General features: G+C 46.2%; 11 protein-coding genes across 11 annotated transcripts; 6 read left to right on the forward strand and 5 right to left on the reverse strand.

Moving 5' to 3' along the window:
- Nucleotides 1–629: 629 nt before the first annotated feature.
- Nucleotides 630–1,503, forward strand: PEX2_072400 (MaoC-like dehydratase; the record flags this gene model as incomplete). The annotated part of the gene is made up of 4 exons (XM_016744510.1): nucleotides 630–660; nucleotides 727–1,047; nucleotides 1,123–1,213; nucleotides 1,272–1,503. 4 exons carry the CDS (start codon nucleotides 630–632, stop codon nucleotides 1,501–1,503), a joined length of 675 nt encoding a protein of 224 aa, XP_016600430.1.
- A 658-nt stretch (nucleotides 1,504–2,161) lies between these two features.
- PEX2_072410 (NAD-dependent succinate-semialdehyde dehydrogenase) lies at nucleotides 2,162–3,701 on the forward strand (the record flags this gene model as incomplete). The annotated part of the gene is made up of 2 exons (XM_016744511.1): nucleotides 2,162–2,459; nucleotides 2,512–3,701. The coding sequence occupies 2 exons, from the start codon at nucleotides 2,162–2,164 to the stop codon at nucleotides 3,699–3,701; spliced, it is 1,488 nt and encodes a 495-aa protein (XP_016600431.1).
- Nucleotides 3,702–5,074: 1,373 nt separating this feature from the next.
- PEX2_072420 (fungal specific transcription factor domain-containing protein) lies at nucleotides 5,075–7,103 on the forward strand (the record flags this gene model as incomplete). Its single annotated transcript, XM_016744512.1, has 6 exons — nucleotides 5,075–5,400; nucleotides 5,466–5,665; nucleotides 5,719–5,851; nucleotides 5,908–6,132; nucleotides 6,188–6,352; nucleotides 6,404–7,103. 6 exons carry the CDS (start codon nucleotides 5,075–5,077, stop codon nucleotides 7,101–7,103), a joined length of 1,749 nt encoding a protein of 582 aa, XP_016600432.1.
- A 461-nt stretch (nucleotides 7,104–7,564) lies between these two features.
- On the reverse strand, nucleotides 7,565–9,589 carry PEX2_072430 (acyclic terpene utilization AtuA family protein; the record flags this gene model as incomplete). Its single annotated transcript, XM_016744513.1, has 4 exons — nucleotides 7,565–7,710; nucleotides 7,783–8,540; nucleotides 8,613–9,096; nucleotides 9,163–9,589. The coding sequence occupies 4 exons, from the start codon at nucleotides 9,587–9,589 to the stop codon at nucleotides 7,565–7,567; spliced, it is 1,815 nt and encodes a 604-aa protein (XP_016600433.1).
- Nucleotides 9,590–10,231: 642 nt separating this feature from the next.
- PEX2_072440 (alkene reductase) lies at nucleotides 10,232–11,329 on the reverse strand (the record flags this gene model as incomplete). The annotated part of the gene is made up of 1 exon (XM_016744514.1): nucleotides 10,232–11,329. One exon carries the CDS (start codon nucleotides 11,327–11,329, stop codon nucleotides 10,232–10,234), a length of 1,098 nt encoding a protein of 365 aa, XP_016600434.1.
- Nucleotides 11,330–11,904: 575 nt separating this feature from the next.
- On the reverse strand, nucleotides 11,905–12,966 carry PEX2_072450 (SDR family oxidoreductase; the record flags this gene model as incomplete). The annotated part of the gene is made up of 3 exons (XM_016744515.1): nucleotides 11,905–12,323; nucleotides 12,400–12,581; nucleotides 12,659–12,966. The coding sequence occupies 3 exons, from the start codon at nucleotides 12,964–12,966 to the stop codon at nucleotides 11,905–11,907; spliced, it is 909 nt and encodes a 302-aa protein (XP_016600435.1).
- A 539-nt stretch (nucleotides 12,967–13,505) lies between these two features.
- On the forward strand, nucleotides 13,506–14,606 carry PEX2_072460 (N-acyl homoserine lactonase family protein; the record flags this gene model as incomplete). The annotated part of the gene is made up of 4 exons (XM_016744516.1): nucleotides 13,506–13,618; nucleotides 13,687–13,834; nucleotides 13,919–14,172; nucleotides 14,249–14,606. The coding sequence occupies 4 exons, from the start codon at nucleotides 13,506–13,508 to the stop codon at nucleotides 14,604–14,606; spliced, it is 873 nt and encodes a 290-aa protein (XP_016600436.1).
- A 208-nt stretch (nucleotides 14,607–14,814) lies between these two features.
- On the reverse strand, nucleotides 14,815–15,396 carry PEX2_072470 (EthD domain-containing protein; the record flags this gene model as incomplete). Its single annotated transcript, XM_016744517.1, has 2 exons — nucleotides 14,815–15,084; nucleotides 15,184–15,396. The coding sequence occupies 2 exons, from the start codon at nucleotides 15,394–15,396 to the stop codon at nucleotides 14,815–14,817; spliced, it is 483 nt and encodes a 160-aa protein (XP_016600437.1).
- Nucleotides 15,397–16,175: 779 nt separating this feature from the next.
- PEX2_072480 (Aldehyde dehydrogenase, N-terminal) lies at nucleotides 16,176–17,936 on the reverse strand (the record flags this gene model as incomplete). The annotated part of the gene is made up of 6 exons (XM_016744518.1): nucleotides 16,176–16,538; nucleotides 16,590–16,863; nucleotides 16,922–17,293; nucleotides 17,359–17,458; nucleotides 17,515–17,778; nucleotides 17,885–17,936. 6 exons carry the CDS (start codon nucleotides 17,934–17,936, stop codon nucleotides 16,176–16,178), a joined length of 1,425 nt encoding a protein of 474 aa, XP_016600438.1.
- Nucleotides 17,937–18,492: 556 nt separating this feature from the next.
- On the forward strand, nucleotides 18,493–21,903 carry PEX2_072490 (Polyketide synthase, enoylreductase; the record flags this gene model as incomplete). The annotated part of the gene is made up of 10 exons (XM_016744519.1): nucleotides 18,493–19,069; nucleotides 19,294–19,529; nucleotides 19,584–19,693; nucleotides 19,748–19,984; nucleotides 20,429–20,474; nucleotides 20,588–20,689; nucleotides 20,742–20,895; nucleotides 21,161–21,301; nucleotides 21,356–21,578; nucleotides 21,645–21,903. 10 exons carry the CDS (start codon nucleotides 18,493–18,495, stop codon nucleotides 21,901–21,903), a joined length of 2,085 nt encoding a protein of 694 aa, XP_016600439.1.
- A 654-nt stretch (nucleotides 21,904–22,557) lies between these two features.
- On the forward strand, nucleotides 22,558–24,584 carry PEX2_072500 (LCCL domain-containing protein; the record flags this gene model as incomplete). The annotated part of the gene is made up of 2 exons (XM_016744520.1): nucleotides 22,558–23,027; nucleotides 23,093–24,584. 2 exons carry the CDS (start codon nucleotides 22,558–22,560, stop codon nucleotides 24,582–24,584), a joined length of 1,962 nt encoding a protein of 653 aa, XP_016600440.1.
- Between the last annotated feature and the right edge of the window lie 1,448 nt (nucleotides 24,585–26,032).

Below are 26,032 nucleotides of genomic sequence, written 5' to 3' on the forward strand. Positions count from 1 at the left end.
ATATAGAGAGTCTGCATGAGTCAGATTCCTTGCTCTATTCGCATATAATTGGACCTTTACCAAATACTAGACTGAAAATATCCAAATTTGGAATATCGCAGTCAATTTCGGGTAAATAATGCATGGTGTTGGTGAACGGGTAAGGTACCGATACTGGAATGTGGCAATCATTGGATCATAAGGTAGACACCACCACAGCCAGCAAGATCTCTTAAATATGCTGGCAAAGTCAGTAATACAGGACCTTCAGATCTTTGCTCTCGCAACAGTTTGGCCATCGGACTGCCCGAGGTTCCGAGGCCGCCAATCATCTGTTGGGTAATTTTGTCCAAATGGCCGTCCATCTTAGTGCGGATATCGGCGCCTGAATATTTGTTCAAGTCAGTAGACAAAGATGCAAGGAGCCAAATCCGATATCAGATTCTACCTCAATTAGTCCATCGCCATATTCGCTGGATATGACTTTCCCTCTCAGGAGGTGTCATGGTTACGCCGCGATGTGCTTCTTTTCGCGAACAGCAATGGCGTCTCCGCTGCGGACCTCCATTTTCTCTATGTTTGTGGATAATTTCCTATACTTAAAAGGACAAATAGATTGACACATTTACCAGGAACTAGACCCCTAGTTTATGGTGTTTCCGACGTATCTATTAATTCTGCGTACGTACTATGCCGCACCATGAGCCACATACCAAGCACGGTGATAATGATACCTGAGAGCCACAGCATTTAAGCTTGCCGATCAAGAAGTGATCGAGTTCTATGGTCAGAACGCTTCGAACACGATCCCCGGAGCCCCCGATTTGGCCCTTCGTTATGCTGTCGACGGACAGCGCGACCTAACAATCCACAAACCACTTCCGACGGCAAGCACTGGGTCCAAATTCCAGCTTCGAAACAAAGTGATTGGAATTTACGACAAAGGCTCTGCGGGAAGTTCGTTTGATACAGAGCAAAAGATTGTCGATACTGTGACCGGGGAAGTGTACACTACGACCCGAAGTGTGAGTTTCGTTCCGAAACAAGGAAACTGGGGTGGCCCAAGAGGTAGGCGACTCATTCCAAGAACTCCAGATGGGTGATATAGTTCAAGTTTTGACTCACATATCACTCGTCTCATAGGCCCCACAATGCCTCTTTACCATTTTCCAAGCCGAGCACCAGATGCAACATACGAAGTCCAGACCACGGATAATACGGTATTTCTCTACCGGTAACAGTCGCCTTTCGCAATACTTCCTCGGGAGTCAAGACTTCTAATATGAATATAGTCTAAATGGAGATTACAATCCACCTCATGCGGTTCCATACCCAGGACTGAAGATGGGACTCGGCGGCGTCATTATCCATGGTCTTTTTACATATAGCTCAACATGTTACGGAATCGTGAGCAAGATTTTCGCGGGTGATGCAGGTCGACTTAAATTCTTTGGAGCCAGATTTGCCTTTACTGTTAGACCTGGCGACAAATTGACCACGACCATGGTGGATGGGTATGGTTGATGGGCTGGAGGAAGTCAGATTCATTACCAAAAACCAGGACTCTAAAGATGTTTTGAGTAATGGGAAGGTGCTTCTACTTCCCAGAGTCCTTATCTTCAATCTATGACTGAGCTTTGAAAATAGATGTTCAAACTCTAGGGCTTCTATGGCTTTTTGGGTTCTTTCTCCTACTTCTCTCCACTCTTATAAATAAACCTCGGTAGATCACAGCTATTCCCCGGTACAGTGGTCTCAAGAAGTAGACAGCATTTCTCCAATATCATAAACAATTCAGGGAAAAGAAATTTCGATGTATGCCACAGTGTAGGAGGACACCCCAGACAACACGCCTTTTCGGCCCAAACATCTACATCGCCATTTCCTACCAGAATTGCATAAATCAATACAAACTATTCCGTACCTTTGCTTGCTTTATACTTTTGGACTATCGTTCCAAAATAAGCGGAGACCCAGTAACCTCCTTCGGAGATCTGTCCGATGAACCGCGGCCTATAACCTCGGCATTGGGATAGTAATCCCGGTTGCCCAATTTGGACAAGTTAGAGTAAGGAGGACATGAAGTACAAGTACACACCATTGTACTGTGGCTTTTTGTGTTTTGCTGATCTTGGTCACAGGTTCTGAAAGTGCAAAGCTAGTCATCATACCAAAATCCACGATGAATGAATCTCACTATCAATTCCCTGTTGAACTAGCAAACCCTGCGGTTTTTGATAATCGAGGATTCTTTGCAGGCAAGTGGCGATATGCAGCCTTGGATAAGATGTTTCCTGTCACTGAGCCGTCCTCTGGTCAGATTCTGGCCCATTGCGCGGACTTTTCTCAACAAGACTTTGTGGAGGCCATTGAAGAAGCCGACCGTGGATTTCGAAAATATTTCTTTCGCACCACTGCTAAGCAAAGAAGCTCGCTTCTGCGCAGATGGAACGACCTAATATTGGAGAATCTTGACGACCGTTAGTGCACCCCAGCGTTTTCCAAATTATTCTAGTCATTAACAATATATAGTTGCCAAGATACTCTCTCTAGAGAATGGCAAGACATTAGCAGAAGCCAAGGGGGAGGTGGGATATGCAGCATCTTTTGTCTCCTGGTTTGCCGAAGAAGCAGTTAGATCATATGGGGACGTCATCCCATCTTCTTACCAGAACACGACAGCTGTGACTTTCAAAGAGCCAGTGGGTGTATGCGGTATAATCACACCTTGGAATTTCCCTGCAGCTATGATCACTCGGAAAATCGCACCGGCATTTGCAGCAGGTTGTTCGGTGGTCATCAAGCCACCAAGTGAGACACCGTTCACTGCAATTGCATTAGTTAAGCTTGCTCTGGAAGCGGGTTTCCCACCTAATATTGTGCACGTTGTACCTACAAAAGATCGCAATGCTTCCTTGGAGCTGGCCACGCACCCCAAGGTCAAAAAGATAAGCTTTACCGGCTCAACCAATGTTGGCAAAATGCTCACCAAGCTTGCCGCTGGTACAATGAAGCGAGTCAGTATGGAGCTTGGTGGAAATGCACCTTTTATTGTTTTCAATGACGCAGACATCGAAAAGGCCATTGAAGGAGCCTTGATTTGCAAGTTCCGCTCTTCTGGTCAGACATGTGTTTGCGCAAACCGGCTTTATGTTCATCAAGATATTTTGGAGGATTTTACTCAGCGCCTGATCTCTCGAGTCCAAACATTCAAACTGGGGCGTGGCATCGATGAAGGGGTCACTCATGGCCCTTTGGTTAATGCTGCCGCAGTGGAAAAGGTCAAGAGCCACGTACAAGATGCTATCCAAAAGGGAGGTCAACTCCGATACGGTGGTGAAGTGCCAGCTGATACCCCCTCTGGGTACTTTTACCAACCGACTATTATTACCCACGCCAATAAGGACATGCTCCTTGCAACTGATGAAACATTTGGACCCCTCGCAGCCATTTTCGAATTCTCCTCCGAAGAAGAGGTGATTGGATTGGCTAATGATACCGAATTTGGCCTAGCAGGTTACTTTTTCAGTGAGAACATCAGTCGTGTTCTTCGTGTTTCCCAGCGGCTGGAATGTGGCATGGTTGGTGTGAATACTGGATTGATCAGCGCAGTCGAAACCCCCTTTGGGGGAGTCAAGGAGAGTGGTATTGGACGAGAGGGAAGCAAATATGGGCTCGGCGAATATCAAAACATCAAGGCTGTGACTATTGGAGGCATCTAAGGTTATTTTATATTGAGTCTGGTGAATCAATCATAGTATTATCGGAAATCTTCAGATGCTCCTAGTGATTGTTGAAAATTTACTAGTAACTCTGAGGATGTCTCTCCTAAGAGAACTTCTCGCATATATGTCAGAATTGTGATTATATTTGACCTACACTCATGCCCAAACTGCCCATCTCGCCACTATAAGTCGGGTTTTTCGACTGCATACAGTTCTACCAGAAAGGTTTCCGTGATTTCGGCCTTATACCCGTTTATTTTACTACACATCAATTCAACCCACACTTTTCAACTCTCTGCCCTAGGCCTAAGAACACCTTTAAATTAATAGGGCGCGTGGAAGTAAGCTATCTCCGAATCTATAGGGTAAAATTGTAGGTTAGGCCTAGGCAGGGTGCTTAACTACTACTAAGGGCTAGTATACGAGATATTAAAATAATAATAAAAATACAGGCTAATATAGTAGCTAATTATGTATATAATGACTATGTTTTAAAGGTATATATATCATATTGATGGTGTAGTAATTAATTTAAGTATGTGATGTAGAGATATATTTGAGTGGGAGTGGGTTCACGAAAACTTTTGGGGAGTGACTGTACCTTGTGGCCATTAAATTGGGGCGCGGGGAAGATCAAGCGGGGTTCTGGGGTTCCGGGGCCTATCGCGGTGAGGTCAGCAAACAGGGCCCTTGACAAGGATACCCGAGCTCCCCCACAACCATCTTTCTTCATGATTCTCGATAGAAAATCTGTGTTGTGAAACCTCTTTTCCCTTGCAAGGCAACCTAGTCTGGTCAATAAAATCCCCACAGTGTTTCCCGAAAATCAGTCCAGAGCCCGGAAAACGTGCACGAGTTTGTCCCACACCATGGTCGGGACATCGCCTCTTGATGAGTTTGCCTCCGAGACCCGATCACGAGCAATAAAACATGTCACCCGGGCTTGTAGTAGTTGTCAGAAGCGCAAAACAAAATGTGACGGATTGAAACCGCAGTGTTCTGTCTGCACGCTGTACAAACGGGACTGCACCTATTCACAACAGATCGACAAGCGGAGGATGGCATCGAAAGGAAAAATTTCCACATTGGTAGCCTATGTACAAGATATAGAGTCTTTGCTACTGCGTCACCATATTGAGTTTCCATCCAGTCGGCCAGGGAACTTCTTACCTCCGTTACCTACGCCTTCTCCTTCTGCCACCGACCCTCAACTCGAAACGAGTGAGACAATTCAAGGGGTAATTCATGACACGGCGCCTACACTCGCAAATTCTGTATCCGCTATTTCGAGCGACAGTCCAGAGGATGTCCAAGATCATTTATCCATATCCGGGGAATCGTCATATCATATCAATGCCTTGTCCGACCGCATGGGATCATTGCAGATTGCAGAAGATGGCCAACTGCGATTTTTTGGGCCCACTTCAAATCTTCATATATCACACGTGGGTCCATTTCCACTTTTCAATTCAAATATTCGCTTGGTTCACTGGAATGAGGCCCTCATTCTTACGGCCGCTGGGGTCAATAATCATGTTGATGAAGAGTTGGAGGATCATCTAACCAAACTATATTTCGCTTGGGAAAATCCGAATATTCCGTTAGTCGATGAGAGGGCATATTATCAGGGAAAGAATTGCTATCGAAACCTCAATCAACCGAATCATCGATATTCCGAGGTTCTGAATAACGCCATGTAAGGAGGAACAACTATCACCCAATGACCCTACCATGAAATTTTGCTGATGCAACGGAAACTAGTTGTGCTATTGGAGCTACTTTAACTTCTCGATATTGCCCCGATTTACCAGAGTCCCTTGTTGACTTCTTTGCGACAAGGTCCAAGGCCCTCCTGGAGGTTGAAATGGATTCGCCGACTCTAAGTACCGTCCAGTCTCTTGGCATCTTAAGTGGTGTAGAGGCACTTCTCACCAGAGATGCTCGTGGCTGGCTGTACAGTGGTATGTGTAGTATAAAAAGCCCTTTTTCTCATACTGACTACCGTATCTTGTAGGAATGGCGATGCGGCTTGCTACAGACCTTGGCCTCCATATGGATGCTGCCCCTTTCGCTGAACGGGGTCTGATAGATCTTGAAGAAGCGCGCCTTCGCAGCTCAACGTTCTGGGGCACTTATGCCCATGAAAGGTTAGCCTGTTCTTTTACCTACCGAACAAGGATATCATATATTGAGTCTATCGCAGGATGTGGAGCTTGTATGTCGGACGCCCCGAAGCCATTGACCACTTGGACATTACTGTGCAGCTTCCTTTCCCAAGCAACTCTCAGCCTGATGTAAACGATGTTTGGCGCCCATACATTGATGAAAATCAACAAGCCAACAATTGGGAATCCCAAGCATTACTTCATGAAGTGGCTCATGGGACGGTCACACTTTGCACTAAAATGGCCTCAATACGCAAAGTCCTGTGAGTCAGAATGCCTGCCAATTTGTTCTTCTGCCTCCGCTAATTTGATACATAGTTACAGTATCCCCCGAGGGGCCAAGCCCGACATCAAAAAGCTTTATACTTTTGCAGCCAAAGCAAGAGATGAGCTTGCTGTCTGGGTGTCTGGATTATCAGAAAGCGTATCTGTGGATATGATGGATCTAGGTCGTATTCACCTCCCTCACGTCCTACAGCTACAGTACGTACTCAAGCACCATCTCATTAGCTAAATATCCTAACGATGAAATAGCATGCAATTCCATGCCGTTCGGATTATTGTTGATCAGCCTTTCGCCTTTCAAGTACCTGGCCTAGGAGGCTTAACCGAAGAAAACATAACCCACAGCCGGGAATGCTGTCATGATGCCGCTCTTTCTATTACCAAACTTTTGCAAGCCATTCGTCGCCATTTCTCACTCCGCCGAGTCAATCTTCAGACTGTTCACCTTATCTTTACAGCAATGCTGGTGCACACTCAAAGCGCTTTCCTATCCCCCGACTTCCAGATGCGTGACACAGCGCGAAGGCAACTCGAAATTTGTTCACAGGCTCTAGGCGAAATTGGCCAAGCTTACAAGAACGCACTCCGAGCCTTGGAAGTGATCACTTCTATTAAATCAGAACTACTCCGCCACCAAAGAAGAGAATCCACTAGCGGTCTTAGTATTATCGGTCAGTCGAATTCTATAAGTTCTATGATTGCGCTTGGTCAGATTCAATCGGGCATATTCGGTGCAGAACCGGGGGCATCACAGTCATGGCCGGATAACTTTACGAACAATTCGATGTTTAATCTTTGTGGGAGTGTACCAGACGTCGACTTGGACCGGTGTGCTTCTATGGCTGACCAACTTCCTCTACCCAACCATTCTTCATGGGCACCATGTGTTGATTCCTCTGCTCCCTTGTGCCCTGAAGAAAATGACCCGGCAGCCTCTTCGCTGCATTAATGTACTTTTACCATATGTACTCTCTCTTCCAACCGATCTTCCTCGAAATTGCGAGAAGAATATTGAATAATACAAGTTTTTGGCCGACTTTACGAGCAGTATACTTTATTTATCGTCAGCCCGGGATTTCTGAGAGATTGTCTCTCACAGTTGACGACTCTCTTCTCCCATCTGTTAGTCTAGTAGACTCCAACACATTCAAATAATCTCATGATTGTTATTCCTGCTACGAGGTAGTCCAAAAAAATATATTATGAGAACAGATATACCGCATAAAAGAATAATCTCGCTTAGCACGCGGATATTCAAATCCCGCGCTTTAATAACTGATTTATAAATTCTAAGGCGGTTGGAATGTGTCTTGTGACTATTTTTTCCATTGCTCTCGTATAAACATTGAATCACGAGAACTTGATCTAACCCCGCTACGGGAGGATTTATTGACAACGGTGTTTTACAGTTCAAATCCTTCCGCGGGCTAGGAACTTGTCAGGAATGTCGACATATTTACACCGAAGGTATTCCGCTACATTCTTGCCTAGCACGTCGTACGTGGAACTCGATGCCACGCCGCGATCCAAGTGATCCTTCAAAAGGAAATGAACAGCTGAAAAGGAGAAGTTTGTTAGCATCGATTCAAGCATCGTCAATTTACTAATTCTTAGATTGCAAGACTCACCCCAGATATTTCGCAATTCGAAGCGGAAGATTTTGTTTCCCACGTCATCTTTACCGAGCAATCCTCGGATTTTGTCGACTGTAAGAACAGTCCGCAGCCAATCCCATTCATCAGCATGGCGAACAAAGAAGCCTACATTTGCATCGGATCCTTTATCACCAGATCGAGCGTGAACCACGTAGCCCAGTGGTGCGCGGGTAGTAGGACCAAACACATCTAGATCAAATGGAGCCTTCGTCTCGTATGACGATTGCTCATAAGCAAATGGAACAGTATCCGACGGAGATGGTATTGTTATTTGTTTGTTGTTGAATGGAGTATGGCAAACATGACGCATCCGATCTTGTGGAAAGATAGAAACGAAATACTCGTAGTAAGGCTTTGGAACTCCCTGGCGAGCATCCACGGCAAATGTTGCTCCTGGGTAGCTCTGCATAATTGTGTCTGTGCAAGGTCGGAAGAACTTCTCTGTGGCGAGAGCACTTTCGGAACGTGATTGAGCAAAGATTCGCACGTCCACCGTCGCTGCATCTTGACTGGAAGGATCAGATGCGCAGGATCCGCTCGTTCGGAAGACCAGAGTATGGTAGAGCGATTCGTCAAGGAGATGACGGACCTGCCTTTCAAGCAGTGCGGCCTTCTCTTCAATGTCTAAGCCGCAAAGGAAGTAGTGGACCTCGGCTTGGAAACCACCGAGTGCAGTAATGCCAACTTTTGTTGTCGGGGGCGGTTTGATACTCTTGACATTTGAGACATGACTGTACCAACCGTCAGTTGATTTTTTAAAAAAAGAAGAAAGGCTGGGATGAAGTATTTCAATGAAAACTTACACACGATTGGTGCCCTCTTCCTTGATGACTATATCATCCAATATAGCCACGACATCAGGATTGTAGTAGAGGGGCCCTTGAATTTCGTATAGGAGTTGAGCCTTGCAAGTATCTTCGGTAACCATGCCGTCTTTGCCTTTCTGTATCGTTACAACAAAATCACCTCCCGGATTTATCTCAGCGACCGGGAAGCCAATGTCAACCCCAACACCAGGCAGGGATTTGAAGCCGGAAAAGTTACCACCGGTGACATATGTAGAGCATTCGAGGAAATGTCCAGCCACAAAAGCATGAGCGAGCTGATCGAAATCTTGTCTGCTCCACTGGTAGTGGTAAGCCGCGCAGGCAATCGTAGGAGAAGCATCTGTCACTCTTCCACAAAGGACAATGTCGGCTCCCTGGTTTAAGGCCTCAACGATGCCCCATGCCCCAAGATAACATTGGGCGTAGATTGGATCGAACTCCCAGTCAGACAGTTTTTGCCCTACAGCACATCAGTAACCTTTAATATCATTTGGACCATTCTTATTGTGGGCTTAGGGCCTCTTACCAGTTGTGAGGTTGGTAAATTCTTCGCCCGCTTTGATGGCCTGCTGAAGAAGATCGGAAACCTCGTCACCTTCAACCCAAGCAACCTTGAGGTCGAGACCTTTGTCGTGTATAGTCTGAACAAGAATATCATGGAGCTTTTTCGTGTCACTGGCTCCCGCATTCACAGCAACTTTGACCTTTCGCGCGGAGATACTATCTAATGCGGGTTCGATCGATTCCATGAACGAAGTTTCGAATTCCGACGATTCCTCATTTTGTTTCACTTTTGCTCCTCCCCGGGTTGTCATGTTATACTCGGACATCCAGTCTCCCACGATGAAGTGAAGATCTTCTTCTCGGGCCAGTTCCGCGAATCCATGGCGTCGGTCTGTCACCGATCCCGAGGCTGATGCGATACGAAGAGTACTAAGCTTTGTCACCGTCATGATTATTCTCAGTATAGACAAGAATAGAGGAGAGTTGTATATTTATGAAACACTCCATCTGTTTTACGAAGCCGTGTTCTTTAAATACAACATCCTTGTCCGGCTAGTTGTAATAGGCTTTTGTCCAAATTGGACAATCCCGAGGACGCCAAGAATGTGGACAAAAGTGGACAAGAATCTACCGCAACTATTTTGCTGTCTAGACCAATTAGAGCTGATGGAAATTATTGTTACGCTTCTCCACCACGTCATGTATTTGCACCAGTGGCCCTACAATATAGCACCTAGTTAACAAGGTGTGCCTGTAGGTTACACATACATCCCGGCTTATGGGTTCTAGTTGCAATGGGTGTCGGAGATCTTCCTGGTTACATCACCGGAGAGAAAGGAGGATCATAAGATCCTGGTCTACCAAAGCTCTTAAAAAGACTCTAGAGAAGCGGATTCTTGTTCTTAGCAATACAGCTGAACACGAAAGAGTTCTTCTTATAAAAGTAGTTCATATTTCTCTAGGATGTGAAGGACTTTTTAATATTACAATGCAAAAGAAGAGGGCAGGAAAATGTAGGGAAAGACGCGGAAAAGCTAGAGGCTTAAAGGCCGACTGACCAATTTGCACTATAAATACTATGGACGAAATGATTATGCCTTGGCCACGAACTGGGGACTGAAAGGATAGTCCACATAGCCGATGGGCGACTTCGGCGTATAAAAGGTTGCCCTCTCATACTGATTGAACGGGATTTCATTGGCAATCCGGAATGGCAAATCTGGGTTTGCCAGGAAATGGCGTCCGAAAGCGAAAGCAATGTCTCGAGTGGGGTGAAGTCGAAGTTTTTCAGTCGCCGACTCTGCTGTGAAGCCGCCCGCCAGAATGATTACGCCTGAGTTCCCAAATGCGTCAAACATGAACTGGTCGTTCTGTTCCACCGAGTCTTCTACAGTCTGGCTGCCGGAGATCCGCGGCTCAACGAAGTGCAGGTACGCCAACTTCAATCCACCAAGCCCATGGATGAGATTCGTAAATTGCTCTTGGAAATTATTCATGCGCATTCCTTGGAATGTGCTCCAAGGGCTAACACGGTATCCGGTCTTTTCAGCACCGACCGCCTCAGATACAGCCTTAGCCACTTCCAGGCCAAAACGAGATCGATTCTCCACGCTACCGCCCCAACGGTCGGTCCGGTTGTTCGCAGTATCCTGCAAGAATTGATCGGGAAGGTAACCATTTGCGCCATGGATCTCGACACCATCAAACCCGGCAGCGATCGCGTTCTTCGCGGCGCGAACATAGTCCTGGATCCAATCAACGATCTCTTCCTCCTCGAGAGGCTTGGGAACAGGGCTTGATTCCGTCAGCGGGATATTTCCACTAGAGATAACGTGGTCGCCTGTTCTGCTGAGGACTTCTGGGTTTGCAGCGCGACCAAGTGCCCATATTTGACAGAAAATGTAACTGCCACGCGCATGCACTGCGTCGGTGATGGTCTTCCATTGCTTGATTTGTGCGTCGTTCCAAATTCCTGGAACATTGTTGGTACCACCTGCTCGTGCCGAAATAAATGTTCCTTCGGAGATCAACAGGGTGCCGGGGACGGATGCTCGTTGCGCATAATACTCGCGCATAAGACCAAGGGGCACATGCTGGTCGTCTGCACGATTCCGTGTCAACGGAGCCAAAACAACTCGGTGTTTAAGGTCGAGATTGCCGATGCGAAGTGGTGATACGAGAGAAGCCATGAGGTGCAATTTGAGATGCTAACCGTTATGTGTTGATATTTAGTCGTCTATATTGTTGGGAAGAAGTTATATAAGTTTTTCTTATATTCGAAAAGTTTCCAGCAGATCGTATTAGAAATCAAGCTCTGCAATGCCCCCACATTCGACATCATTTTGCATGATCTGATATTGTATGACTACTAAGAATCCTATCAAAGTACTCGGCAAACCGAGGTCCTTTTGGATTTCCTGGACAGGATCCACGTCGAAAATTCCCAGATCCAACCAATCATTTTTGTCCTTCGCTGACTGGTCAGAAATCCCGGGCTGTAATTGGATAACCGCCAATGAGGAAGCAAGCTAAGTGGATCATAAAAGTGGAACATGGCTTTCTTATCGGTCATGCACGTCGACTCAGACTCACAGCCCCACCTTAAAAGAACCTTGGAATACGCCAGGCATAATTAGTTCAGCCCTTGTGGTCATGATACAATACTAGTCGAGCGGCCGGTGTAAACTCTTTCAAGTTCCCCAAGCTACTTATTATCTGAAACTACGAGGCTCAAGAATTCGAAAATGAAATGCTGTTTATGAGATTATTCATATTTTTCAACTTCATCTGTAGTAGGGTAGTCCGTACTGCTTCCAAATTGCTCTTGCTTCTTCAGATCGCTGAGCATTTGCTCGCATTGATCCCGAACAAGCGCAACAGCATCCGATCCGAGCACAATACGTAAAGGGAGTTCTTGCTGTCCGGCGAAATGTCCTCTGCGATACACTAGATCCATGATTCGCTCTACCGCCTGTGCTGGGTCACCAGGTTGTTTGCCATTGGTGTGTTCCAACCTGGTTTGGAAAGCATCAATAACGGTGTCATAGTCGCGGATTGAATTGACAGCTCGTCCGGACTGTCTTCGATTGGCGGAAAGGATATCAGTCCTAAATTGACCGAGCACCGCCAGGTGCAAATTCAATCCAAAAGGTTCTACCTCTTTCTGTAGACTCTCAACGAATCCTAGATGGGTGATTAGTTATGGATATCTTTGGTGCTATGCTCTCCCGTGAGGAATGAACGATTACAAAGCACATACCTTCGAGTGCGAATTTGGACGCACTATAGGGTCCACCCACGGCAACACCTTTCCATGCAGCTATGCTACTCATGAATATGACAGTTCCCGATTGGCGTGAGCGCATGTGCGGTAACACGGCTCGTGTCAGATTGAGAGGACCAAAAACATTGGTGTTGAACTGATCAAGTATTTGGGATTGGCTGTTGATAGAACATAAAAGGCAAAGTCAACTGGAAGTCCCGGAAATCACGAACTCACTTAAAGTGGGATCTCGCACCTTAGTTCTTCCAACACACCGGAAACAACGTATCCAGCATTATTGACAAGAACATCAATCTGACCAAACATAGCGATGGCCTTAGAGACCTTCTCGTTCAAAGCATGTTGAGAGTCTGTGATATCTAGCTCCAACAGTTTGACATTATCAGAGTGAGCAAAATCTGACAAGGAATTGATATTCCGCGCTGTGGCAATTACGCGATCACCCTGTGCTAATATAGCGGAAACGAAAATTTTGCCGAAGCCTGAGCTGCAACCAGTGATAAACCAAACACTTCGGCCTCTTGCCGACTTGAATTCAGCCATTGTTGTTGTTGAGAGAAAACTTTGCACTGGGACGGAATCCGGGGAAATAAAATAATATATCTCCGCAATGAAATCACGCTTGCCACTCCGTACATCACGCTCACCGAGACATTCAATTCCATACATATATACGAATCAATATTATTTTAAATTATGGATGCCTTTCACCACAAGGAATTACCCCTCCCGGCCAAGGGATTTTTGGTGTCATCGGAGGCCACATAGACTATCATCACGTAGTATCTGACAGTAATATATTTTTGTTAGGCTAATCAATTTACTCCAGTTTACCTCGGTGTCCAGAGATGCGTAGAGGCGGAATATATAGGATAAATAGGTTGGTTGCATCTTTGGAATATCTCCATACTAAACGTGTTCCTAACGATCGGAGGGTGGGCCCGTCCGGGATTTGTCCATTAAAATGCAAATGGACCGAGGCAGTGTACTTGGAAGCCCATTCTCTTTTATCTTTATGAATACTAGAGCAGTAAAAAATTGAAACCTGTAGTTATTATTTTTGTTCGCGACTAACCTGTATAATGGCCGCCCCAATGCGTCAAATTATTCCAGCAGTTATCCCTGCGTATGCGTGCCCCGAGGGTACTAAGATGCATATATTGAATCTGGGAACTTTGACTGTCGATGAAGGCTGGTATGTGTAACTGTTGCTAAAGGCAGCGGAGATTTTATAAATTTGACATATTTTGTCTGCCAATATAGGCTTCTGAATGGCGCCAACGGAGGCTCAGCGAGCAATCCAAATCCCGTTCACAAACGAAGAGATCTTATGTTAATTGCTGGACTGATTTATCATCCTGAGATGGGTCTTATTCTTTTTGAATGTGGAAGCACCGAAGACATTAACGCGGTAAGTGTTTCCGCACTGATTTTATCACTCGCTCTCTTCTTCTTCTTCTTTTCGGACTTCAACTGACTGACGATAATTTGCCAGCAATGGAGTAGTGAGGCCACGGATTTATTCCCTCGTACATGCTACACCGAAAGCCATCATCTTCCAGAGGCAATCAAGGCTGCCGGTTATGATATCACGGATATTCAGGCGGTCATTATGGGTCACCTGCATCTGGACCATGCGGGTGGATTGGAGCATTTCCGAAACACAAGCGTCCCTATATACGTCCACGAAGAAGAATTCAAACACGCCTGCTGGGCAGCTGGAACAAACTCTGATGGTGGTCTTTACTTGTGGGTGCTCATTCCAGGTCAAACCCTCTGCTATATCGGTCTAGTATCTGACACTTAAAATTGTGGCATCTCTTAGGGCTGAATACTTGAAACTTGATGGTACCTTGAATTGGCAAACATTCAATGAGTCGCAATTAGACTTGTGCACGGGATTGACTCTCTATCATTGTCCTGGTCATACCCCAGGGCTATGCATCATGCAAGTCAATCTCGCGAAAGATGGTACATTCATCTGGACGACAGACCAATATCACGTTCGGGAGAATTTCGAGGATAATTGGGCGCATGGGTGGCTTTTGCGTGACTACCGAAGCTGGGTTGATAGTGGAAAATTCATTCGGCGCTTGCAAAAAGTGTTCTCTGCAACACTCATCTTTGGTCATGACTACGCTGTTGCGGAAGAGCTTATCGGCCGTAAAGCCTATCATGAATAGTCAATCAAAACAGCGTGCAAAGCATTTGACCCGATCAACCTTTATCTGTCCTACTTCGTATGCCAACAGTGTAAGAAACTATTACTCAAACAATAAAACGTCATTGAGAAACGACTATCATGCATTACATAATAGCAAGGCTTCTAAAAGCGATTGAAAGCTTCGAACTGTAGCTATTTACATCAAACGTTCCTGGTTTATAGCATCATTAAGTGGCTTTTGTCGACAACCCACTCTTCCCACCAAGGGCCTGAGAAGCATCGCCAACGACTAGATTTTCATAGCCAATCATATAGGTCATTGGCATGGCCATGAACCGATTGCAATCATCACCCAGCGCGGCTGAATATTCCGGGCTTTGACAAAATCCCAACCAGCCATCCCAGTTTCGTACCCATAGCTGGGCACACCCATCGTAATCGAGGACACTTTCACCTATGCCTGTCATGCGAGCCTTCATCTCGGGGGTTTGGTGATGCTGTCGAGTATGTCAACTGGTGCACTAGGACTTGACCTAGCTGTCATGTGCTTGGGAAAGAATTGCTTCCTCGTATGTATGACAATGATAGATTCATACCTGAGCATATCGGAGAATATTGTGCTGGAAGGCCTTGGTAGCAACGGCCAAATCCGCATGAACAGTCTGCCAATGTTTGAAGAACTCCTCGTGTGAAATTCCTTCCTTCTTGCGGAAAAAGACTGAAACCTTGATCGCTGGTTGGAAATTTGGCTCAGCCTCGTAACTCAACTCCGGGTGAGTGAACTGGTGATCTTCAGGTAGAGGATTCATGATGTGTTGCGTGAGTTGGTGTGTCGTTAAAATTTAGTGGGGGGAACGCCGGTCACATACTTATACCTACTAAGCCTGAGATATTAAGCACGCAAAAGTACCTAGTGTTGGTATCTGAACCTCGGCTTTTGGCCAATTTTGGGCTATACGTCTTAGGTCGAGTCAAGTTTCAACTTGGAGGGGCAGCCATGACTCAGACTGACTGGTTGAGACTACATAGGTGGATATGCTGTTATCCTTTCGTGCGTAATTAGCTCCGCCTACATTCATATCAGCGGGGAAATGTGGATATCGTCAGCATAACGTAATCGGATTTTCTTCATCGGGCGACTTTTGTTACCGTGTCATGTCAATTTCAAGGAGCAAGATTCCAAGTTTGGATAAGGTTGTTATGTGGCGAAAACTTAGCAGCACCAGTCTCGTCTCAACGCATGATCTCTGTGAAGCGTGCGTGTGGAATGATAGATGGTATGGGAAACTTCATTTTGTAAATTTGAATTTCATCTTTCTTCTACTATGTGATGTGTTTTAATAGTAATTCAGGGAAAGGAAAGGAGACAGAATTCAGAGATCTGATTGGTAACCCATGAACTAGTCACCTAGTTAACTAGCTCATGGGCTTGTGTGGACATACGGTGATGAATGATCTAGTTGATAGGACATGTTGCCTCGGTCTATCTTCATCACCTCTTTCATTGACCAACTAGAGAAATTTCGAGGGTTCCCCTCCGTTTGGTCCTTCACCAGCCACACATGTCACCCCCAGACCTTTTATACACTCAATATGTGAGATTGATCAAGACCGTTTTTGGCTCAGTATAGGCATGCAAAGCGTGTACTCCAAGTTCGCGACCAATTCCACTTTCTTTTGTACCACCAAATGGACAAGAGAAGTGAATGGTACTAACACAGTTTACACCAACCACCCCCGAGTCAAAGAGCTCACTTAGTCGAAGACCCCGGTTGATGTCCTGCGTGAAGACTCCGGCCATCAGACCATATTGAGATGCGTTTGAAAGAGCAATCACTTCCTCTTCGGTCTTGAACCGGTTGATAACCACAACTGGCCCGAAAATCTCATCTCTGGCGATGGATGAATCCTTCCCAGTGTCGAGGAAAATAGCAGGATCGATATAAAATCCCTTGGTGCAATATATCAGAACCGGATTCCTCGAGTGTGGGGTTCAACAAACCTTGGTGCCCAGAGCCTCTCCTCCCTGTAAGAGCTTTCCGTCATTGTTTGCTTTAGCAGTGTTGATAATCCTCAAAATCCTTTCATACTGCGCCTGATCCACGACTGGCCCAATCTCAGAGCTCAAACTCTCGGGATCTCCCATTACCTCTCGCTTCGCAGCAACTGCTGTACGATAAGCCGCCAAGAATTTGTCATATATACCCTCCTGGACGTATACTCGAGACGCAGCGAAGCAAATTTGGCCCGAGTTATTGATTAATCCGTTGACACACCTTCCAAAGTTCTTCATTAGATGTACCATTTTGATAATGGCGAGCTGGGAGTACTTACCATTTAACTGCGTTTTCAAGGTTTGCATCATCAAAGACCACTGCCGGACTTTTACCCCCAAGCTCAAGAGTCACTCTCTTCAAGTTACTCTTTGCAGCAAGAACTTGAACACTCTTGCCTGTTGGCACACTTCCAGTGAAACTTACTTTCGCAATTTTCATATGACTGGCTAGTATGGCACCTGTGCTTCCATCTCCTGTCAAAACCTGGAAAACTCCAGGAGGAAAACCAGCCTCAATCGCAAGCTTCCCGAGCGCGGCAGCCGCTAATGGGGTCTTCTCGCTTGGCTTGAGGATGAAGACATTTCCAGTTGCCAATGCAGGGGCGGCTTTGAGGCCTATAGACGCCAGCGGACCATTCCAGGGGATGATACTGTTCAGTGTTAAAAGCTATCCCTTGAAATGGTTTCAGTGGACGAAAGGGTACAATGTTCATACCCTGCAACCACCCCGAGGGGTTCGTTTCGAACGACTTTAAAGAAGCCATCAGTCGCTGGGAAGCTCTGACCAGCAAACTTGCCAACCCATCCTGCATAATCTGATTTACTTGTTAACATAGTCCTTGCCAAAGCACAAATGAAATCAAGAACACACATCTGAAACATCCTATCGCAGTGTCAATCTCCGACTTTCCAAATGGTTTATATGGTGCGCCTAAAGTGACTCGAGTGAGCGACGCCAGATATTCTTGATTTCTCTCGATCAGGTCCGCAAAATTAAGCAACACCTTCTGGCGAGCGAAGTCATCCATGCGACGCCATTCGGAGCCTGGTGCGAATGCCTGCTGAGCGGCTTCTATGGCTCGTTCGACATCGCCCTCACCAGCAATAGGTATCTGGTCGCTCACTAGGCTTCCATCTGCGGGGTTATAGACAGATATTCTATCGGATAATTAGAAGTCATAACAGATAGGCTATGCACGAAATGAACGTACTTTTTTTCTGTATTCAAGCAATCCACATACTAGTCGCGGTCAAAGTCAATATATAGTCCAAATGAATGAAGCACTCTTTCATTATATAACTTGCCTGATTGTTGATAAACAATTGGGTAAGGTGAGAATCAAGCTGCATGTTTGTAATATTCGTAGTATTTTAAAATTCCAGGATAGCATTCGCATTCATATTGCTGCTAATGGTTTCATGTTATATATCTATATGTTTCGCTACTATACCCGGTTTAATTCTTACCAAGTGAATGATGACCTCGGGATGCCCAGGTTGTTACGGGGTTGATCTAATACTCAATGAGGCAACTGCCGGGAACTGAGTCATGCAGGACATGTCATGCAGATTTTGCTCCAGCGCCAAGGAATAACGTACCCACTGTCGTACTCCTGACGGATTCCCAAATTATCTCTCCGACGCACGGTGATGAATTGGCCCGGCTAATTACAACATACAAACGCATAGTTGGATTTGCCAGTTGAGCGACTATTTGGCTGGACTTTGCCAAGAAACCCCCCGAACTAACCCAAGAAAGATTTTCAATAACTCTAGGTACCTAAGGCAGGTCCACCTTTAATTGATACACTTCATCCAATACGCACCAAGCCTCCAACCTGGTTGCACAATGTCTGACTCTGAGGTCCCGGCGCCGACACGCGCGACGGGCAAACGTACTGTGAATGGCCTCACCGCGTCGCAAATACAGCACAAACGTGATCTTGATCGAAAAGCACAGCGCGCCCTGCGCCAGCGGACCAAACTCCGAATTCAAGAACTTGAGAGTGATATTGCCCGCTTTAGAGCTTCATTTTCGCAGCGGGAGCAGACAATGATAGACGAAGTTCAATTGCTGCGAGACCAGAATCGGAAGCTCAAATGCTCCCTGGAAAATATCCGAAAGTATGCTCTTGGCGAGCTCTCAAATCTGGGTGAAACGAGCCTCCCACAAGACACGCCTGATGGGGAAACAGCCGAAAAGGAAACTGAGCAATTCCCGGAGCCTTCTTTACGGCTGGGTGAAGGCACCCTAGAGACACAACCTATCCTTGCTCATCAACCGTTCCAGTCCGATCATGACGTATATTTTTCAGTTAATCAACCAATGGGCCCGAATAATTCGCATACCATGCATGGTCACGAATCACATCAGCCAACATTACCCCCCTTAGCAGGTGCATTTTCGGGTCTCGTTGCAGAAAGCGGTATGTGACAGGTCCTATCGCCGATCGAACGGCGGCTTAAATTGCAAGATCATCATTGACCTATGAGACAGATACACATCCCCACCCCCACAGACAGTCAAGGTCGAATCCACTTACCCCGCTTGATAACTCACGGATCGCTCACAGCCCACTGTCTCCCTCCGTTAGCCCGGGGTCAGTGGCTTGGGTACTGCCGAAACACACGTGTGCAACATGTCCGTTAGATCAAATTCTACTGGACTTCATTGCTTCCCGGCAATCTATGCTAGCTCGAGGTATATCCCCGGCTACTGTCCTGGGTCCTGAACAACTCTGTCCTCGAGATCTTCTAGACCCGACGACAGTCAACTCAAATTCGCATGCAATAAGCCGAGTTATGGCAGATGTTCTTACGACTTTTCCTCACGTAAATCTTCCAGAAAAGCTGGCCTTCATGTACCTCATGCATCTAACCACACGGGTAAGGACCCCCATTTTATTCCGCTCGCCCACTTCGCTAAATCCGTGTGTCCAGTGGCAAGCATCGCCGAACGATAGTAGCTATGCTCGCATGCCCGTGTGGCTCCGGCCCACTGTAACGCAAATAACCGTTCCGCATGCTGCGTGGATTGACAACATACCTTGGTAAGCTCTAATATGCTTTGACTTGCTTGTATTGGTTTCACTAATGCATGACAGGCCTCGAGTACGAGACATCCTTATTCAAAAGCCTGATCGATACCCATTCGCTGTTTTTTCTGAGTTATACTCTGAGCACGTCAGCATCAATTGGCCATATGACCCTGAAGACATTGTTGTTGATACGGGCGAAGGTCCCTCGTTAAACACTATATTTGAAAAACATATTCAGCGTCTGAGTAACTGGATTGCTCCTCGTCCGTTTCGGGAGTATTTTTCGGAATGGACATCCGACGTGTATGTTGATGAGTAGATTAGAAAGGACAAGCGAATGACGTTATGAGGGAAGTTCTACTCAAGCCAGCTATGAACCTTGAGATGTACGATTATCATTTCTAAATCGGCTAGGATCAGTATTTCCGACAGGCGTTTCTTAGCACCTGTGTCATGCGATTCGAGTCAGGATTAGTTGGGGAAGACGAACCAATATGTACGTGGGGGCATCAATACAACTAATATCAATACATGACTCGAATGCTACAAAACATATTGTTGCACTTAGTATGTACTGTTTGATCGATCTAGTTAATTTTTGCCTGTTCATAGGTATGCGGGGAACGGCCTCACACCCCGTGGGGTATTAGAATATCAAGTACATAAATACTTGAGGGTTGCAAGCTGTCCCATTTGTCTGTTTGTACTTTTCAGTCTATCCAAGTTGTTTCAAGTTAAAGACTAAAGGCTTCTCATGATGTCTGGTTCAATGAAAGCCGCGCAATACAACACTGTATGTTATTGGATCATTATCCAGATACGGTGGCTCTGATTATTCCCTCGGGCCTTTACAAAGAGAGCACCGATGAATGAAACCCCAAGGCTAACGAAGACGCTTTATAACAGACATCGAATAAAGTTGAGATCAATGAGATCCCAATTCCTGAGCCCGGCGAGAATGATATTTTGATCAAAAATGCTTGCGCGTCGCTATGTCACTCTGATCTGGTATGATTTGGTGGTTTTGCATGCAGCCCATACGCTAGCTGAACCTTTCTAGATGCTTTTCTGGGGACATACAGCGGAGAAGCCCCCTATGGAGAAAGTGACCATCGGGCATGAGAATACCGGCACCGTCGCTGCTATCGGAAGAAATGTTACAGGGTTCAAGATCGGAGACCCAGTGGGATGTCTTGGGTGCAGTTACGCTTGTTGTATGTCATGATTCGGCCATTTTCAACGCACGGATCCTACACAATAGGCGCAGCATCAAGCTTACATTACTCAACAGATGATTGCGAAGGATGCCGTGTTCACAATCTGCACTGTGTGAAAGGAACTGGCAGACTACACGGCTTTACAACGCATGGACACTTTGCAGAATACTCCCTATCAGACTATAGGAATGCAATGGTTCTCCCAGCGGGAATGGACCTTGCTACTACCGCTCCTTTGTTCTGTGCGGGAATAACTGGTTAGTAAATGGAAACCGTCACTTCCTCCCATTACAACAACTGACCGAGTCATCCGATTTGGCAGCCTACCACTCCGTGAAAAAATGCGGACTTAACGAAGGAGACTGGATCACGATCATTGGATGTGGAGGACTGGGCCACCTGGGTAAATTCAAACGCACGTCCCCTTGGTGAGCCGAAGTTAACTAATGTTGGAAAGCAATTCAATATGCCAAGGCATTAAAATTACGAGTCATCGGAATTGATATTTCCGATTCGCAATTGGAATCTGCAAAATCTCTTGGCGCAGACTTGACCTTTAACTCGGCCTCGACCCTGGGCTATGAAAAGGAGATATTGAGTCAGACCGATGGAGGTGCACACGCTGCTGTGGTTTTGAGTGCCTCGAATGCTGCGTACCAGAGTGCCCCTAGCGTGCTGAGGTTAGAAGCTTTCACATTCCAATTGGAATATGACCATTCCTAAACATATTACTAACATGTTCTCAGGATAAATGGTATTCTCATGGTTATCGGTATCCCTAAGGAGAACTTGTCAATCAATGCTCTCCATATCCTCCTAGGAAAGTATCGCATCATGGGTGCAAGCAGTGGTACACCACAGCAGATGCGGGAGCCCATTGAATTCAGCCATAAACATGGAATCAAAGCGCACATGACTACCTTCAACGACATTGAGGACATCCAAAAGATCATTGACTTGCTAGAGAACGGGAAGACCGCTGGACGATTTGGTATAGTGTTCTAGTCTCCACAATATGTTGTGCGCATAAAGCTATTCCGAATAAGAAAGCAAGTTTGCTGCAAACGACATTTTTTAGATGATAGTATACTTGAATGACATTCACCAGTTTGCCAGAATTGATTTATCTCCTTCTCGGTCTCAGTAACGGTGACTCCCGAGACCACCTCGCTGTTAACATGCCTTTGGCTTTGCGATTATTCATTTGAAAGTGTTAAGACTTTTATTGTAGGTTGATAGTATCTTCGCTTCATCTTCATGACTGATGTCTCTCTTTCCCTCAATTCCTCAATTAGTTCAGTCAATCTATAAATTTTCTTCCCTTTTGTTTCCGATAGGTTCTGAAGTCTTTGCCCTTCTCTTGAGACGGTATATATCGTAAAAAGAAGGAAAATTAAAAAAAACCACGTCCCCCACCTTGACGTCGTATTGTTTGAATCTCGGAATGTGTCACATGATTTCCACATAGTAGTAGATTAGCTATCTACGAGGTCCACGCATAATTCGATACCCCCGGGCCAGGAATCCGGATGACTAAAAGCCAAGAAATCCATTCCAAGATCAACGACCTAAGGTCCAGTTTGAAATTGAAAATGAGGAATTCCACAACTTCCTTCCCCGTGAGAGCTCCAGAGCTCAGTGAATACGTTGTATATAAAAATGCAATCGCGACCCTCACCGGATATTACGCCGATTTCCGAGTATCCCTTGCAGGAGATTGGGTCGCAGTACAAGGATGATGCCCGCGACAGCGATGAGTTAAGCTTGGACTTCGAAATAGGCGATGTGCCTCTTCTGCCCTCGGAAGGCCGTGACATGGAGGCTCAATCGGAGAAATTCGAGCGCGACCCGCCGTTTTCTTGTACGCCCTCGGGATTTTGTGCATGGCTCCGCGGGCCGACCCCGGCGCACATCTATCACATTAACCCTCGGTTCCCTCGTTTACAGTCTGCGCCGGCGCACCTGATTGATGAGAAATTTCCCCGTAGAAGTTCAAAAATCGCGCTCCTTTTTGGTGGTTTAATCTTTTGGATTGTCGTGTTCTTCGCGTCCTTAAAAGCTTCTGTCGCGGGCCAAGATGCTCCGGGGTATGGGCAGCCCGTTAAGCTGTCCTGTCACCAACGCTTATGGTTCGTTTCTATTTTTCTTTCCAAGCAGATCATCTGATCTCATGAATCTGACCATATCAATTTAGGAGAAATGCCACGAATTGTGGACTGAATGGTGATCTTTGTCGCCCATTCGAGGACCAATCCTTCGCGTTCCGCTGCCCCTCTGGCTGTGCGGCGGCGATCCTCCTGGAACCATACGTTGTTGGGGATCAGGAGCTCAATTACCGACCGTTAGTCGTGGGAGGTAAGCCATCCAAAGTGGATAGTCACAACAGCGGCACTTATCGCGGCGATTCGTCAATTTGCGCGTCAGCACTGCATGCAGGTCTAATCGATGATGCGAGGGGTGGATGTGGCATCCTGCACCGTACCGGCGAACAGAAAGGCTTCCATTCTATCATGCAGAATGGAATTGAAAGTATCGAGTTTCTCTCGAGTTTCCCGATGTCATTCCGTCTCGGTAATGAAGCGTCATCCCCAGACTCGAAGGAGACAAAACCAATCAAATGCTCTGATGCCCGTTGGTCGCTATTCGCCTTCACATTGATCTGGACTACCATCTTGTCATTGGTTGTGACATCGGCACCTGCGTTCTATTCCATGATATATTTCATTGTCTGGTTCCAAGTCGCGATGGCGTCCGATCCGCCCTCGATTGGGAGCTATTATGACCTCGTGTCAATTGCGCTCGGTCGATTCCTGCCTGGCGCATTTGTGGGATTCGTGCTGTATTACTTCTGCGTCAGGCACACGCTTAACAATTTGGATGCACACTGGGACAAGACTGTCCTGTGGCTGGGCGGCTGCTGGGTTGGCGCCCTGAACACAGACACATTCGATCGCATTCCAATATCTCGCCTCACGCCCCACGATATCCAGCAGCAACCGGGTGCTCTCACAGCTCTCATCGTTTTAGTTGGGTCTTTGATCGCAATCGCCTTTGGTCAAGCACATTGTTTCCGTCGCGAGGGTCGCTTCTTCCCTACGATAAGCATATACGGTGTCCTTCTTGCAGTTGTTCTCATTCTTGTCGCTGTTCCGCATATGAACCTACGCATCCACCACTATATTCTTTCTCTTCTCTTCCTACCTGGAACAACTATGCAAACTCGGCCCAGTCTCCTATACTCGGGTATCCTTATTGGTCTGTTTATAAACGGCATCGCTCGCTGGGGCTTCGATTCGATCCTTCAAACCCCAGGCGCTCTCCTTGATGGTGCCAAACTTGGTACCGTTCCACCAAAGATATATCCTCCTTCCTTGACGGATGCGAACAATCTTGTCTTCTCGTTCCCGGACCTCGAGCCTCATGCTGATGGCCTCAGTGTCTTGGTCAACGACGTCGAGCGCTTCCAGGTTTTCCGGCCTAAGGATAGCCAGCCTCTGCCAGATTTCACTTGGTCTCGTACGTATCCCAACGAGTTGGAGTATTTCCGCTTTGGACTCGTTCACACCAATGCTTTGGGCGGTCTTTGGTATGAAGACTTTTCTCCACCTGCCGTTTGGGGCGCTAATGGTAATTTTGTTTTCCCTGATCCTGAGATCTCCGAGGATCCTGAAACCGAAACCGAATAGTCAAACTGTGGTATATGCCATCTGTACATACGCTTATTCTCGTGTTGAAATTAGAGATAGATTTTCTTGATAGATTTGCGATGCATGGACTCTAGGCTCTAGAATCTTTGGTGTTGGCGATGTTTTCTGGGGGTGTTAGTCCTTCGTACTGTAAGTTCCGAAGTCCTTCCCTACTCACATCCGTAGGATCAGTGAATTAGACACCGATCTATCCGACTGGATCATCACATCAGGCTGCTCAAGCAAAATTCTGTCAATTGGTGTGTTGGAATAACATGGATTAGGTTGCTGTTCGTACCGCTGGCTCCAAATGTTGATATTAGGGGTTCCTCCTAGGCTAAAAAGGTGTTCTAGGGTTGGTACGTCGTTGTTCCGGCCTCTGAGACCGGAGGTCAAACAGGCGGCCAGACCTAGCAAAACCGGGTCTATGCCCTTCCGTTCTTAATCTTTTCTTTTTTGTCAAAAGCTATGTTACAATACGTGGTTGAAACCGAGTATTCAATACCTCGGAATACATGAATCCCACGATCAGAGGGTGTGAGCCGAGAAAAAGCCGAGAAAGCGTGGCCACCTACCTTATCCTCGCCGTTTAGAGCAATTAGCGAGAAATCGCGCGGTTTAATGCACTGCTAAGGCGGCGGCGGAGGACGCATTTTGGATGGGGTGCAGTGGTGAAATACGTAAGTGCATGGCGCATGTTAGTTAGTAATGGGGACAAAAGTACAACAAACCAAAGCAACGAACTCTCTTTCGCACGATTTTCTATTTAACTTTATTACTTATACGATGTATCTCTAAATCTTTTCCAGTGCTTGTCTCCTCCATCCAAGTTGCAAGTTGAATGAAGGAGAAAAGATCCAACAATATGAGCAGTCCCTAGGATTCACCACATGACGACTCAGCGCCGCCATACGCCACTCGGCGATCTATACTTCATCTAATCCACCTGAAATTCAGAGCCTACCTAGGGCAGTACTTACCGATAGGCAGATGGCATAAAGCCGGCTTAGGAATGGCTCTTGGATGCGGTTAGAAGGATGTGACTTCACATCTCTGTACTCCACCCCCATTCCCCCGCAATTTTCAGCTTACATCCTAATGTGGTAAGTATGTGGGTCAACATGGCCCTAGACCCTCCACTAAATATATTGTGTTGTATATGCACCTATACGTACCGGTCGCTACTGTAAAAGTATGGTGGTATGTCATAAAGAGGATGCAATTCAAATTCAACTTCAAAATAACCATAAGTGTAGAGAACGGGTGCATGAAATCCCAAATCAGCATAAGGATGACATTCCACTCTTTCCTAGCCCAATATTTCAATGTGCAAAATATTATACTTACAATATCAAACAACCACTTATCTTCTGCATGCGAAATCTCTCGATAAAAATAGATGCATGGTGCGATGTGCGGCCGACTACTTCCACGACAAGTGCGGCTGG

This window comes from Penicillium expansum, assembly GCF_000769745.1.
Source record: "Penicillium expansum strain MD-8 chromosome Unknown contig253, whole genome shotgun sequence".
Classification (NCBI taxonomy): Eukaryota; Fungi; Ascomycota; class Eurotiomycetes; order Eurotiales; family Aspergillaceae; genus Penicillium; species Penicillium expansum.